The sequence below is a fragment of the Mugil cephalus genome, chromosome 11 (assembly GCF_022458985.1).
Source record: "Mugil cephalus isolate CIBA_MC_2020 chromosome 11, CIBA_Mcephalus_1.1, whole genome shotgun sequence".
NCBI classification, from domain to species: domain Eukaryota; kingdom Metazoa; phylum Chordata; class Actinopteri; order Mugiliformes; family Mugilidae; genus Mugil; species Mugil cephalus.
Genome location: NC_061780.1, coordinates 26,742,033 through 26,755,994, shown reverse-complemented (window position 1 = coordinate 26,755,994; position 13,962 = coordinate 26,742,033). Strand labels below are relative to the sequence as shown.

The window sequence follows — 13,962 nt, the reverse complement described above, 5'->3', positions numbered from 1 at the left end:
TGCATGTGACAATAAACTTTTTGGATCTTGAATGTGGTCTAGATCCAGATCTACCAGGTACAGGTGCACATCAGGACTGGGATATTTTGGTATCTATCCAATACCAAGTAAATATAGGGCTATGTCATGATCAGTGAATAACTTCTTAGTTTTGCCTTTGGTTTGTTGATTATAATAAAATGCAGACAAATGTTTAGGCAAATAAACCGTTTTTTTTTTCTTAACTAATTACAATATAAACAATTTAACATGAAATTTAAATAATACCCGTTTTACTACACACAGTTGTTTTAGATAAAACACCCAGTAACAGAGTCAGTTGAGCAAAGTAAACAAAAGCATTATTAATAATAATAATAATAATAATAAGACTGAATCTATGCAGAAATAAAACATGGACACATATTCTTTACTTGGACCAGTCATGACACCGGTGCAGGTTCTGCTTTGGGTCGTTCGTATTTAGACAGATTTAAAAACCGAACAGAAGTGATTTTGTTGTAGTTTGGAAGCGTCACACAGTGAAACAACTAGAGGCAGAGATCCTGTCTGACGAGAACAGACACCAACGATTTAATCAGCTGCTGGAGAATAATGGCAGATATGCATCTAGAGGGAGTGACTCAAACCAACACCACGCTGCGCATGTCAGATCTTGCTAAGGAACAAGATGCAAGTGAACATAACACCAACAATTAAGAAACAAAAACACAAGTTGTGAAACATTTCAGATTCTCTCAGGGTCTCTAGTTCAGGTCATTGATCGAAGCTCAGACTCTGTAGGACCCGATCGACTAGTGATGGAGGGAGAAATGGAAATCAGAGAGTCAGAAGTCACATTTCAGTGGGTATTAAGAAAGAGAGAGGAGGTTTGTGAGGAGGCAGAGCATGGAGGTCTGCAACCCTCAGAAAAACAAAAGAATTCAAACATCTGGCTTCTTTCCAGGGCGTGAATGAGCGACGCTGAGTCCTACAGGAAACTAGATTAACGAGGATGGAGGTGGAGATGAATTAGTCTAAAATGTCTCTGATTGGTTGGAGGAAGATCCAGGTGATGCAGAGTGATTTACTCTGCATTAAAAACAACTTCTTCTTCTTCTTATATAAAAACTTCTGGTTTTATATGAATCACTGTTTTCTCTTTTATTTCTCCATGTATTTGTGTTTACATCGTATATGAAAGGACCAAAGGTAAAAATCTTTCTTTTTAAATTGAAAATCAAATCAACTTTTATGTCTTTTGTTTTTATTTCAGAGTCTAAAACCAAAGCTCCTAAAAGAAACGCACGGAGCCTCCTTCATGGATCCATCAAGGCCCCTTTTGACCCTCCACTGAGTCACGCTGATGAACATTTCATCCAACGCTGGTCACTCGCTTGAAGGGAGCGTTTTGATGCACGCCGCTATTCCCTGAAGAAACACACAACCACACTGAGACTTTAGTGACACATTAGTGAGACTTTGAGACTGATAATAAAAAGAGGATTAAAATTCCACATCAGGAAACTTTTAATTTTAAAATCTGATCGTTTGAGTGACGACTCGGCCTCTGATGAGTCTGTGAATAGTAGTAAAAAGCAAACGCTCCCTTTGCAGCATCAGTCAGTGGCTCTGAGAGGAGCTCAGAGCAGAAAGGAAGGTCCCTGGTCGACTCATACCCGTGTAAAGACAGACACATGCACCCACCAGCTGTTCAGCGCTGCACTGAGATCTTGTGGATTGCAGCTTTTAACTAAACGATGAGGTCCTGTGAAATAATTCTGCAGCAGCTTAAAAAAAAAAACTCAGCTCACTTTGAGGATGAGACGTTCAAGGTCCTCCACTTGTCTCTCTGACTGTGAAACACAACAGAAAGTCAACGTTAGTCACTGGAAGAAGAGTCATACACGCTGTGAGTCATGGGTTATTTTTTATTTTAATAACTTGTGTTGCTTGTCGATGTTATGTCAGGACTCTGATTTAACTCGTGCAGCTGCAGCATCGATCCTCTGATCATTTAATAAATATGCTCATGTCATATATCAGCCTCTCAGTCTCATGCATGTTTTATATCTTTGCTGCCGGTTTAAAATAGTCTCTGAACCCTCTGAATTTGATGCTCTTACACAGAGGTCTGTATTTCCTTTCGTCTTTCAGAGGGAGTGGCGCCTTTGAAACTGAACACAGAGAACAGAGTAAAGAGCACTTTCTTTTTGCTCTGGTACAGTCAGTGTTCTCTCTGTTTTAACTGTCCTTAAAAACAAAGACACTTCTTAATAAAAATCTATGTGGTCTGTTTTGTTGTTCAGTCCTGGGTCTCATTGATGTGTCCTCTATCTGAGTAAATCTGCAGATAAGTAATAGTTTGTATGCACTGAAAAACTGCACTGGTGGCACTTTGCAGATGTGTGTCTGTCCCGCCCCCGGGGGCCCTTTACTTTCCGGGGACTCACCCAGAGCGTTTGCGGCTTCGTTGCAGCCAATGCTCCTCAGGATCTCCACGGCCACGTCCACGGCCCCCTTGTCTGTGAAGTGGGAGACCAACACGTCCGTGACTTCCAGGAAGCCTTTCCCCTCCACCTTGCTGAGCGGGACGCGCGGTTCGATCCTGCGGTCCCGGAGCCGGTGGACAAACTTCTTGAAGTCCTGCTGCCCCAGATCCTCCAGGGCGTCCGCCAGGCAAAACTTCAAGTTCTTACGGGCCATGCCTCGGTCCCTGCGGCCTGCGACGAGGAGGGAGGGGGGTTCTCCAAACTTCTCAGCCGCCAGATAAGCAGATGATGAACGGATGAACCGAGGAGGTGGTTTCCAGGAAGGACGCGTTTATGGACACCGAGAAAAATAGGAACTATGACATTCACATGAATGGAGTAGTACACGGTCACATAATACAGTAATAAAGTACGGCGGGGAGGGGTTTTAATTATTAACCTGCAAACACCGTGCGGTGACACGATCCATGCCGCTGTTGCTACGCAACCATATCGGACACTTTTTAATCTCATTTTATTTTTTATCTTTCTTGCGTTTACCGACAAACTAATTTCCCTCGCGGATCATTAAAGTCCATGAATGTAGCACATATAGCATATTAGTGCAGGACAATACAGTTAAGTGTCCACAGCACAGGCACATACAGTATTATACGATTCAGAGGATCGGAGGAGCTGTTCCCATCCTCCTGGACTCAGTCTCCATCTCTTTGGTCGTGTCCTCGTTGAGCAGCAGGTGATTCCCTCCGGTCCACTCCACAGATCTGTCCACGCTACTGAATGCATTCTAATATATAACACTAGTTTCCAATAACTCAGTCATGGAGGAGGATTTAGAGCAGGACTGTTTTATTCTCTGTTAGAATGAGTTCAGTAGTGTACCTAATAAACTGGCCAAGTCAGTGTAACTGCACTGAAATGAAACTCTTCTTCATTTGAGTGGGAGAAATGGACCACGTGTAGAAATCCATCTATAAAATGTCCTGTAGAATAAAATTAAATAAAAATAAATAAATAATAGAATATAGAGAATTAAATTCCTCCTAAATGAGAATAAACAATAAAGGAAACTATGTGTAATAAATGTTATCAAATCAAATTAAAAACAGAAGAGAATAAATAATAAAAACTAGAGAGTGGTATCACAGCTACACACACATGTAGGGGGTTTGTAAAGCAGACACAAGGGAGATGCTTCTATTTACATAGAAACAGCAAATTTATTTATCGAAGTCTGGGCCTATATATGTTTCCACTCACCGGCCACTTCATTAGGTTCACTAGTGGAACCAGTCCTGCTCTAAACCTGGTCTCCATGAAGGTTCTGGTGTTGAGCTTTAGTTTCTAAAACCTGCTTCTGAAACCAAGACGTCATTCATCAGCCTTGTTTTGCAGACTTGGCGTACTTGCTCAATTTGTATTTGGTTCGTTAAGTAAAACACTTTCCCCATTTTTAATTTCTTTATAGCCAATAATTATCCACCTCAGTTTCCCTGGCATTATTGTTACTGTTGTTGTGCTTCAATGAGTCTAAAACTGTGGCAAATAAATACATTAATGAAATGAAAACACAAAGTCCATCCTCCACAATGATCTGAACCTCTCCGGACATCAGAACAAAGGAGGATTTCCACCAGAATGCATTTGCTGGTGTACCTAATGATCTGGCCAGGTGAGGTGAGTTCAGACATAAAACTCGAACACGTCGCATGTTCATATACGGTTTATTTACAGACGACAGTAAAACCTTCACAGTGAGTCAGAGGTAGACGTGAGTTCTGTGGTAATAATAATAATAATTATAATAATAATTATAACATAAATGCACAAAACTCTACACACGGCTCCTATAAACAATATTTACAACTTCCTTCTTGGACACGACACATAGTATCCGTCTGTGGTGCCTTAAGGCCGTAGGCCTGAGGCCAAGAACCTTTTACCACCAAACAGGCTCCAGGGCTGGTTCAGAGTCAGAGCCTGACTTAGCTCCGCTTCTTTGTTTTTACTCCAAACTGGGCTAAACAGGGGCCAGAGCCCTCAGTGGGCGGGGTCACAGACCAAAACAGGAACAGAGAAAGCTATGAACCCTCTTTGGAGGCAGCAGGTTGGAACCAGTTAACCCTTTAACACTCGGCTGGGACGTAGCTTTCTGAACCAATCAGAGCTCTGGACACGAGTAGTGGCTGATTAATGCTGCATGATGCAATACGTCATTTTCTTCTGGTTTCATTGATAAAAGTCATTACAGGATTCAACCAACACACAAAATTCAGACGAACCCAACAACTTCTTAATTCTTAACTGTTTAACTTCAGAGTCTTGGGTTTAAAAAAGGCCAAGACCATGAATGAGCTCCAACATGTTCATGAACAGCACTCAGTTGCTCTGGATACGTCCTATTTAAACAGGCTGGAGTAATTAACTGGCTCCGGCGCCAGCGCCAAACTAGCACCAGGTTCTTATTGGTGGAAAAGGGACGTGAGAGTCCCCTGCCGTCTTTGGAGCCTGATGCATGATGGGAGGACGCTGCCGTCCTCTCAGGCCGGGCTGCAGGACTCTGCAGAGGGAGCTGCTCGCCCTCTTCTTACTGCGAAGGCCACGTCTCGCTGCTGTGCTCGGTGACGGGACGCTGCCACGAGTCGGGGCTGGACGGTAAAACGTTGAGGCTGCTCAGGACCTCCTGCGCCGTCTTTCCCAGCATGCCCTGCATGTCGCACACGAAGCGGTAGACGTAGCGCTTCCCCGCCGTCTTGTGGATGATGTTCTTGTGGTAGTAGTAGCGCAGGCCGCGACTCAGCTTCTCGTAGTTCATCTTGGGCTTGTTCTTGCACTGACCCCAGCGCTTTGCCACCTGTGGATCCACAGGAACCACAGACACTCACGTAACAGTAGCAACAACAACAAGGACACAGAAAATACTACAAGTCCCAAGTGATTCATCTTCCCTACAAATATTTTGCAGCTGAAATTTGGGAAGTTTAACAGGATGAAACCTTCAGCAGCTCAGACATTCAAACATCTGGACGCTGAATTATACTTGAAACTGTTGTAGGAGTGAAGGAGATAAGAAGATCAGGTTCTGATAAAAAAAAAAACTATTGATGCCCCGCCCACTCTTTCTAATAAACATTGGCTTACACACTTAATGTATTTATTTATTCTAAAGTACAGACTCAGACTTTGTAAATGCTAACTACAGTCTGAGACTTTCTCTCCCACAGAGTTAACGTTGGATTATTGACACTAGCAAAATACATTAATTCACTGGAACTAAAGTTTAACAAAACTGTTCTATCAGATCCTGGTGGTCGATCATGATGTCACTTCCTGTTTTTATAGCGTGAAAAAAGTGAAAACTCTTGCAGCTTCATATTAGTTACCTGAACGGTATTTGACTTGTACTTCAGTGTTTTAAGTTTGGTCCCGCCCACTAACACGGAGGAGGCGGAGCTTATATGAGCTTTACTGCAGCAGCCAGCCACCAGGGGGCGCTCTGCATACTTTGGCTTCACTTTAGACGTGTCGGATGTGTCATGGCGTCCACTTTTTTTTTTTTTTACAGTCTATGGCTGTACTTATGAAGAAGCGTGAAGGGAGACGAATCATCTCTGCATGTGGCAAAATACTTATATTTTATGAGTTTACTGCATGTGTTTTAATGCAAAATCTTGATCTTAATAGTGAGTAGAAACTATAAGTTTTAACCCTCTATCATTCCTCTGGGTGGTTTATGGGACAGCAGCATTTTTTTGAACCAATCAGAGCTCTGGACACCAGGTGTGTTTGAGTAAATGCTGCATGATGCAATGTGTCATTTTCTACAGTCGTTAAAGGATTCAAAAAATGGTTGTTTTTTTTTGTTTTGTTTTTTTTGTTGCAAAAATTATTATAAGGTGACTTCAACGAGAAGCTGTGTGCAAACATTTGACTCTCAGTGCACCTGAATCTAAAGCAGGATTCCTTCTCACCTCTGTGGGGTCGGACATCTTGAACTCCCAGCCGTCTCCCGTCCAGGAGATGAAGGTTCGACAGGCGGAGTCCAGAAGGAGCTCCAGTAAAAACTGCCACAGCTGGATGGGACCAGACCCTGAGGGAACACGTTGATTTGTTTGGTTACAGGTGGATCAGTTTGGTTTAATGTGGTTCACGTCACGTCGCCGGTTCTGACCTGGATAAGCCGACATCCCCGTCATCTGGCCCTCCCTGTCCGGCCTCTGGGACGCTGCGGTTTTTCGCTTGGCCACACGGGGGCAGTACTGCTCTGAGGACTGAGGGCCGTGGCTGGAGGTGCAGGGGCCCAGGGACGGGTGAGGCGCTGGGGTGGTGAAGCCGGGGTATTCAGGCCAGAAGGACGAGGGCTGCCTCTGACCATCTGAGTCGTAGTAGCTCTGGTCTGTCTCACCTGCAGCCGGAGGAGGAAGAGTTACTCCCAGAGCTCAACAGCAGCAACAAACAGGTTTAATTCATCTGAAGGTGAAAAATGTCTCACTCTGTGCTGGGCCGGCGACGAAGGGGCTGTGGCTGCCCTCCACGGCCGGGCTGAACTGGCCACTCTGAGGCACCAGGCTCTGGTACGTCTGCAGAGGCTCCTGGTAGCCGGGGGTCTGGTCCACCGTCGGCCCGTCTACAGGACAGGGACAAGGTCAGCAGGGTTTCCAGATATGCCATAATTATCAAAGTCAGCTTTACTGTCACAGGATTGAAACTTCCTTCCTCAACGGTGCAGCAACTTCATCACAAAATGTACAAACGTGAGGAGAATATATGTAGTGGATATAAACAAAGCAGAACAAAAACTACACATGACAAATAGACAAATATACATAAGGTGGCTGCTGCAACCCCTGAGTTGGGCAGTGCAAAAAGGGACGAATTAAAATATAATATATAGTATAAATATAAATGTCACTGATGAAGTATTATTATTGCATCACTGCATTTCCATGCACGTAGAGTAGCTTTGATGTTGAATGCACTGTCATAGCGTGTGATTTTATTCAAGTTGTTTTAGTACAAAGATCATTTTAATGCAACAGCTCGACATTCCTTCGTTTCCCCGGTGAAAACCCTGAAGATCAGACCCAGAGACAGACGCGGAGACTCACCGTGGGGGTACGAGCTCCACCAGTTGAACTCCTGGTACGAGTCCAGGTTGAAGAGGGCGGTGTCGCTGGAGCTCACTGAGGGCAAAGAGCAGAAGATGAGCCACAAACACCAGCGACGCTCTCAGAGTGGAGCAGGCTGGACGTCCGCATGTCTGTACCTTTGGTGTCATAAGGGTGGGAGGTTTTCGGTGGCTCCGAGTAGCTGCTGTCTGCCACGTACTGCTGCTGCTGCTGCTGCTGCTGCTGCTGCTGGGGGGGCATTTTACTGTCTAACAGAAAAGACAGGTCTTCACCAGGGAAGTCTGGAGGTTCAACATGACACAGACGGATGGAGTCAGTGGATGAATGAAGGACACAAGCGTCAAGAAAGACCAGAACAGACCCTGAACACAACATTTTACTCATTTACTTGCAAAGACTGAACATTTGCACGAAACAGAAAAGACCGAGACTTGTTAAATCTCTTCGGACACTTTGGAAATTTGGACACTTGAGACGTTGAATGTGATGTTTGATTGATTTTCCTGCAACAATTTTTAGTGAAGTCTTTGAATGCACCAGTAAGGCTGCAGAAATCTGCCTCTGCTGCCATCGCACGCCCTGAGTCTGAGTGCTGTGCAGAACCAGCTCGGAGATGCTGCAGATTTCTGCTTTTGTTGTTGGATGGAGCCTAAGTGGTGCGTTCACGGACACCACTAACAAATGCTGCAACTCTACAAGTTCAGCTGTGAAGTGATTAAGTTAAAAAAAAAAAAAGAGAGAGATAAAGCAATGAAATCATCACATTCAGCATCTGTGGCAGCATCATTAGCACCTGAATGCACCAGAAATGAGGACGTTTAACACGTCTCTGATGTATAAATGTCCAATATTAAACTGGTCAGTCAAAGTTCTGTTCTGCATTAAGAGAGGAAGCGATGGGACGAGTCCGTACGTCAGAGACATTAGTTTAGTGTCAGATCAGCAGTGAGGACCCCCAGGTCTTTACAGCTCAATGGATGGAGGAAACACGGCAGGGAGGGGGAGGAAGAGCGAGGAGGAAACGCCAGCGGAGGGAGTGTGACAGAGTAGTGATGGAGGGATGGGGAGGGATGGGGAGGGATGGGGAGGGCGACTCTAAATCTGTTGGAGGAGGAAGTCTGGAGGAAAGGATTAGGGAAAAGGCAGAGCACCCAGCCTGTCTGAGGCTTTATCTGAGAGGCAGCAGCAGCAGGCCGCCATCCTGACGCAGGCCTCTGCTGTCAAGGCCTCATTGAGAAAAAAAAAAAAAAAATGTGATGACACCGGCTGCCAAAATATTTCCTCTGTCCTTCAGGTTGAGAGGAAACGACTCAGAGTTTGAACCCCGTCACACTCCACTCACCATAAGATGCAAAGTCGAAGCCGGCCGGCACCTCCTGAGTCCTGAAGTCCTCGGTGTAGAACCCGGTCTGACACAGCTCCATCTGAGGAAAGACACGCTTTAAAACACACCTACTCCTCTTTCATACAAAATATTAAATATTAAAAATGTTAACTTTGAGAAGTCAGGTAGAAGTCCTGGAGGAGTTCTGGGTAATTTAAGTCATGTGGGGAAAGTGAGCGCCTACCTTTATTCTGGCCTCTATGCTCTGCGCGTTTCTGTCTCCTGGTTTGATCACAGAGTCCCAGTACATGTCGCTCCTTCTCGGGTCTCCTCGTCAGTCTGTGGCCGCAGGTCGTCGCTCCGTCTCCGTCTCTGCTCCGTCTCCTCTCGGCCTCCCCCCCACCGGCTCCGGGCCTTTTATAAGCGCAGAGGAAAGGTGGGCGGGACGCACGGCCCTGGTGCGTCGTGACCCGCGCGTCAGCTGCCCACCCACCCCCACCAACTAGCTCCCACCCCCCTACTCCAACTAGCCCCTCTCTATTTACCCCCCTCTGTCACAGCAATAACAGACTATTCACAGGGACATGAACACTTTTAATTATCAGACTGTGTGTGAACGCACCTGAGACGTGACATCGATTATTAAATATAGAAACAGAGTGTGAGATTCGCGTTTATTTGATTTAATAATAAATCACTGTCTCATTTACATTTGATGCAAATATAAACTATATAAATGTTATTTACAAGTGATTACTCTCTTAATCAATTAATCAATTAACTCTCTCGACCTTTTACAGAGTCGATTAATTGATGAACTGGAAGAAATTAAACGATCTGTTCTTCTAAAAGCTTTAACAGAGACGATTAATTGACTGATGGGAACCGTTTCTGATAAATGATTTATCACTTAAGACACAACTGGCTGTAATTTCACAGCAGTTTGAGCTTTTAAACGAACTAAACGATGAATGAATGAATCAATTAAATGCATCGAATAAATGACAGAGAGAGTAAATGAAACCACTCTGATAATCAATTAACTGTCTTCGTTTTAAATCAGTTAAACACTTGATTTATCAACTACTGGTTCATCGGTTAATGAAACAATAGAAATGCGCATATATTTGTAATAATCAATGATTTCTCACCTTTAACTTAACTATTAATGATTAATGAATGAATGTGTTGTTTAATGAAATGAAGTCAACCTCTCTCACATTCAATTAAGTTACAATCGTCAACATTTTCGCGCAAGTTGGAGCTTTTAAAGAGACCAAACTGGTTAAAATGATAAAAAGTCCCAGATTCTTAGCAGGTTGACTTTTTATATTAGTTACACAATTAATCAATTCATTAATTCAACGTATCGATCAAACGACAGAAAATGCAAATTTGCAAACATTCTGATAATCAACTAAATAATCAGCTGAGTCACAGTCAGATGTTTCTACCTTTTATATTAACTAAACAATTAATGAATGAATAATCGATTAATGGACTAATCAATTAGCAGAACATTTATAAGCAACTTCTCTGGAAATAGATTCATAATTTAAGTCACATTCGTCTATGATTTCTCAGTTTAATCTAAAACTAATCGATTAATCTTTGACATAAAACTGGTCGATTCAACTACTGATCGACGACAAACACGAACCAATTAATCGTCTCTTTGCTTATTATTCAGAATAAACTTTTTCTGGGCCTTTTATTTGAGGATATAAAACCAGAGTGTTTAATGGATCAGGGTTAATGATCAGGTTCCTATTCCGACTGTCTGACTAAATAAAACCCGTCTGGGTGGAGGTGAAGTGCAGCCTTTAAGAAACCAGAGCTTTGGCCCGTGGACTTTTTAATGAGGTGGGAGGAAGAGAGAAAAAAAAAAATCTCAGTATCTTTAGAAACCATTCGACTAAACAATGGCCCGTAAAAAAAACACATGCAGAAGAAAGTCTGAAATCACAGCGTGAGTGGCTGCAGCAGATAAGGCCGAGCCCGCGCCCTGTGTAAACAAACACCACGCACACGCACGCACACACACACACACACACACACACACACACACACACACACACACACACACACACACACACACACACAAGCTCGTGCGCGCACACGCACACGCCATCTGGAAAAGTGCAGCCGGGTGAAATCGTGCGCCTAGACGGGAGTCGTGATTGGGAGCTCCACCTCGAGACGGACGAGGACACAAAGTGGGATAAAGTTACACAAGCAAGTGATTAACAGCCGTGGGGATGTCAAGTGACACGCACGCGCGCACACAGAGGTCACGTTGCGTCAAGACGCGCCAGAAACCCAGAAAGTTCCCAAAGCTGATTTAAGTTCCACTTTTATTCCTGTTGAGTCCTGTTGGACTCAGCGCACTTTCTACAGACCACAAATAAAAAAAAAACACTTAAAACAGAGTCATGTATTTTAAAATAATATTATTTATACGTTATTCATCCACAAGGGAAATTGTTTGGTCACAGGAGCTGCAGCTGCACACGTTATTGAGAAGTAAGAAGAAATATAAAATAATTATAATATAAAAGTAAAAATCCAGTAACATCAAATAAAATAAAAAGAAAAATCTAGTAAAATAAAATAAAAGAAAAAGAAAAATCTAGTAAAATAAAATAAAAGAAAAAGAAAAATCTAGTAAAATAAAATGGTATAAGCAAAAATATGTACAAAATTAGCATGTGAACAAATGCACGGGAAATAGAGACTTAATGTTTTGCCAAAACATTAGGTACACTAGTGAACTGCGTTCTAATCTAAATTCTCTTTGTTGATTAAACTGGAGTTTGACCTTTTATATGTGGCTTAAAAAGGAAGAGCTATTGAACCTAATGAAGCCACGAACCAATGTGATGATGAAAATAAACAGATTTGCTGCTTCCATGTAAATAAAAGCGTCTCCTTTGTGTCTAACTTGGAAAAACAGACACAAATCTGCATCATCCTCCAGTGTTTAGTGTTTATTCTGTATATTTCCATACGATGGGAATGTTTTTCTGTTTTTAATCTAATTTAATAACATCTAATTCACATTGTTTCACCCTGTAATTGTGAAGAAGAATTTAATTTCCATGCATTTTTGGCCAGTTTATTAGGTACACTTTTATCATAGTAATGTAACCGTCCATGGAGGCTGTTCAGCTTTAGTTTCAGGTAACTGACAGACGTGTTGTCAGCTCCATAAACTCCTTCCTCCACAATGATCATCCAGTTAAATTAAACTCTCCTTCATAGTTACAGTGGGGAGAGAAATGGACAGAAGCGCTAGTGTAGGAATAAATCTATAAAACTGCCATGTAGAATAAAATGAAATGTGTTTGAAATAGAAAATAAATAATAAATCACAACGGATTAAATTCCCCCCAGATGAGAATAATTAATAAACACGATAAAAATCATAGTATCATAGATAGTTTTTTGTAAATTAGACACATGTTGTTGATGCTTTTATTTACATGGAAACAGCAAATCAGTCTGGGCCTATATATGTTTCCACTCACCGGCCACTTCATTAGGTTCACTAGTGGAACCAGTCCTGCTCCGAACCTGGTCTCCATGAAGGTTCTGGTGTTGAGCTTTAGTTTGTAAAACCTCAGAGAGACGTTGGTTCGACTCCTCAAACAACAAACCAGTTCAGGGTGAAGGAGGATGTAGATTAGATCCACCAGGGAGTGTTCCTAATGAACTGGCCTTGCATTTGAACCGACTCTAAATCTTTGATTTTCATTTCATTTTGAAGAATATATATATATAAATGAATTAAAGTGAACTGAACCTGGTCGTTCCTGTGTTTTGATATTGAACTCAGTTTAGTACGTTTTCTAATTCGTTGTCTCGGCTTCTTGTGAGTTTTGTCTTTGTGGTAAATGCTCGTTTAACTCAGGTCTCAGGAAGAAAGGTGATAAATTAGTGACTTAACTGGACAGAACTATTACTATAAAATAGACCTTTGAAATAAAACTCTAGAAAAGAGGATTAATCCAACGTCAGCAACAAGTATTGGCGTCATAAATGTGATAGAAGCTGTTTCTCCACCAGGAATGAAATAAATGTTAAACTGATGTGAGATGCATCTGTCTGGAGGTTAAATAAACTATAAAACAAAAACATTAGTGCTCTTAAATTGGAAGAAACAACCAGAGCAGATAAAAAGAGTTTTCTTCTGGACATTTAACACAATAAATTGTGTTAATCTAGAAGTTTCCAACTGTGTCGTTTATTTTTCTAAAACTGAAACGAGCTTCAGTGAAACAGGTCAGAACTAAAGGTTTTAACTCACTAATATTCTCAGTATTATGTGGAATTAAAGCAGCTGCTCTTTCCACGGAGGAACCTGGACGTTCTTGTTCGTTCCTGCTCCGGCTGAATGGCTTCGATGCTTGTGGATGAATATTTGTTTGAGCTGCAGAGAGAAAACGTTTTTTTACAGATTTCAAGGAACGATCTGGGCTGAACCCGGACGAGCCTTCTCCTGAGGGATTAGCTCTGGGGATGATCTGTGGAGGTAAGGCAGAGGCCTCGTGCAGGAGTTTAGAATAACTGAGAGATGTTGGTTTAACTGGAAGTTTACAGCTTGTTCCAGAATATGGAACAATCACCTCCTCAGATCAGTCCAGTTTAACCATGTGACACAAACTCCATCCTCCACCCTCACGGAGGAGGCTGTGGCCGTGTGGGAACCAGCACATGTTCCTATTATTTTGACATGTATTTGCATATTTCCGTTCAAACAAACATGATGAATGACAGTGAGCAATCAGCGCAGGAAACACAAGCAGACTAACAGGAGATGGACGCTGCTACAACCTTTAAAAGTCAGGATTCAATGTGTCTCCACAAAAACATGGAGCACATTCAGTTCCTGTTTCTCCCAGATTTCACTGTTCTCTCACTATTTAACCACAATATTCACCAAAATACATAAAGCTGTGAAGATTAAGAAGATTTAACAAACAAATAAACGACAGAACAAACTGGAGGCTCAGCTTTAATCTGAAGTCTTTCTGGTGAC

The 13,962-nt window shown here is 42.5% G+C and overlaps 2 protein-coding genes across 4 annotated transcripts; both read right to left on the bottom strand.

Moving 5' to 3' along the window:
• Positions 1-543: 543 nt before the first annotated feature.
• LOC125017033 (apoptosis-associated speck-like protein containing a CARD) lies at positions 544-2,806 on the bottom strand. The gene is made up of 3 exons (XM_047599866.1): positions 2,433-2,806; positions 1,794-1,835; positions 544-1,410 (listed from the first exon to the last, which is right to left on the bottom strand). The coding sequence occupies exons 1-2, from the start codon at positions 2,683-2,685 to the stop codon at positions 1,810-1,812; spliced, it is 279 nt and encodes a 92-aa protein (XP_047455822.1). The 5' UTR covers positions 2,686-2,806; the 3' UTR covers positions 544-1,410; positions 1,794-1,809.
• Positions 2,807-4,179: 1,373 nt separating this feature from the next.
• Positions 4,180-9,315, bottom strand: LOC125015760 (ETS1-related protein). 3 transcript variants are annotated; one of them, XM_047597702.1, is made up of 8 exons: positions 9,169-9,315; positions 8,943-9,024; positions 7,738-7,881; positions 7,580-7,654; positions 6,964-7,098; positions 6,643-6,876; positions 6,443-6,561; positions 4,180-5,325 (listed from the first exon to the last, which is right to left on the bottom strand). In XM_047597702.1, the coding sequence occupies exons 1-8, from the start codon at positions 9,232-9,234 to the stop codon at positions 5,059-5,061; spliced, it is 1,122 nt and encodes a 373-aa protein (XP_047453658.1). In that variant the 5' UTR covers positions 9,235-9,315; the 3' UTR covers positions 4,180-5,058. The 3 variants fall into 3 exon arrangements, with proteins under 3 accessions (XP_047453658.1, XP_047453659.1, XP_047453660.1); XM_047597703.1 differs by having other exon boundaries at positions 7,738-7,848; XM_047597704.1 differs by lacking the exon at positions 9,169-9,315 and having other exon boundaries at positions 7,738-8,827.
• Between the last annotated feature and the right edge of the window lie 4,647 nt (positions 9,316-13,962).

Bases quoted from the DNA above. Each gene is read 5' to 3' on its own strand.
- LOC125015760 (XM_047597702.1), bottom strand. From the start codon at position 9,234: ATGTACTGGGACTCTGTGATCAAACCAGGAGACAGAAACGCGCAGAGC. The intron at 6,877-6,963 runs GTGAGACATTTT...CTCCGGCTGCAG, and splicing joins CGTCGCCGGCCCAGCACAGA to GTGAGACAGACCAGAGCTAC. The intron at 5,326-6,442 runs GTGAGAAGGAAT...GTGGATCCACAG, and splicing joins AGATGTCCGACCCCACAGAG to GTGGCAAAGCGCTGGGGTCA.
- LOC125017033 (XM_047599866.1), bottom strand. From the start codon at position 2,685: ATGGCCCGTAAGAACTTGAAGTTTTGCCTGGCGGACGCCCTGGAGGAT. The intron at 1,836-2,432 runs GTGAGTCCCCGG...TGTGTTTCACAG, and splicing joins CGAAGCCGCAAACGCTCTGG to TCAGAGAGACAAGTGGAGGA.